This window comes from Wyeomyia smithii, chromosome 3, assembly GCF_029784165.1.
Source record: "Wyeomyia smithii strain HCP4-BCI-WySm-NY-G18 chromosome 3, ASM2978416v1, whole genome shotgun sequence".
In the NCBI taxonomy this organism is placed as follows: Eukaryota; Metazoa; Arthropoda; class Insecta; order Diptera; family Culicidae; genus Wyeomyia; species Wyeomyia smithii.
This window is the reverse complement of record NC_073696.1, coordinates 163,218,245-163,219,384: the sequence shown is the minus strand read 5'-3', so window position 1 is coordinate 163,219,384 and position 1,140 is coordinate 163,218,245. Positions and strand designations below refer to the sequence as shown.

Sequence of the window (1,140 nt, the reverse complement as noted above, 5' to 3'; positions counted from 1 at the left end):
CTTAACCACTTCGTTCTTCAACAGCTTACCACCATCACACCGAAAACTGTACAAAAGCTACGCCCAGACGCCCAGACGGTTAACAAGCTGAGCGCCCAATGCATAAGGAAACATTTTCTCCGACGATGTAAAAAGTTTGGCTTACACCCCACACACATACAAAACACCTTCCGCTGTATAAACGGATTATTGGAGGATGCCAGTCCATACAGAGGGAAGCTGGAGAAGGCGATGGACCGTTTCAAACGCACGATCCTGAACGTCGAAATCAGCGATAGTTTCCACAAAATCAAAACGCTAGAGAAAACGAAAGCTACCCTCACGAGCAAAATCACGCAAGTATCCCCCTCTAACACATACACACATTTCTTCGAGCGCCAGGAAACATTCTTTCAAAGAAAATGTCGATCGTTGCAGATTACGACAAGCCGCAAATTTCAACGTCTCTACAAAAGAGTTGAAATTGAAAAAGCAAACAAACTCAAAGTGAACGTTTCTTGGGATAAAAACATCACAGATGTTGTTATTTCCCAAGAAACGATGGTTCTTTTGGGCTATGGTCCCAAGTTCGCCTTGCGTTGGAAAATAATCAAGAAATTCCATATTTCAAGATTATCGCGGACTTGGAATCAATTCTACAGTCCGAACGAGATGAGAGTTTGCAAATGGTTTGTCGCAATCAGTACATCAACATAATTCAAAATCATATGAACAGGCTAACGAACGGTGGTCATACATCACCACCAGACACTATCAATCGTTTTATGATCGAAGCATTTCATGTCAGCAAAAAGTTCATCCGAGAAAATCCAGACTTATGTATTGTAACCGCGGATAAGGGTAATAAAACAGTTATAATGAAGAGAGAAGATTCGACCAAAAAATGATTGATCAACCCACCAAGAATCGGCTAACTACATACAACGCGACTTGCCCTAAAATTTATGGACTACCTAAGATTCATAAAGACGGCAATCCACTGAGGGTCATACTGTCATGCATAAACTGCCCAACATATGATCTCTCAAAATACCTTGCTAGCATTCTGCATCATTCGATAGACCACGAGAAATATAACGTACGCAACTCATATGAGTTCTGTCCCAGTAAGAATTGTCGGGCCGATGTCGGACCAATTCG

At 41.8% G+C, this 1,140-nt stretch overlaps 1 protein-coding gene across 1 annotated transcript in view; it reads left to right on the top strand.

Annotated features, from left to right (window-relative positions):
• Positions 1-887, top strand: part of LOC129728802 (uncharacterized) — a 625,151-nt gene extending 624,264 nt beyond the window's left edge. The window contains exons 6-7 of the mRNA XM_055687263.1: positions 25-339; positions 612-887. Of these exons, the coding sequence (XP_055543238.1) occupies positions 25-339; positions 612-887 (591 nt within the window). The remainder of the gene's footprint in view (positions 1-24; positions 340-611) is intronic.
• Positions 888-1,140: the final 253 nt, after the last annotated feature.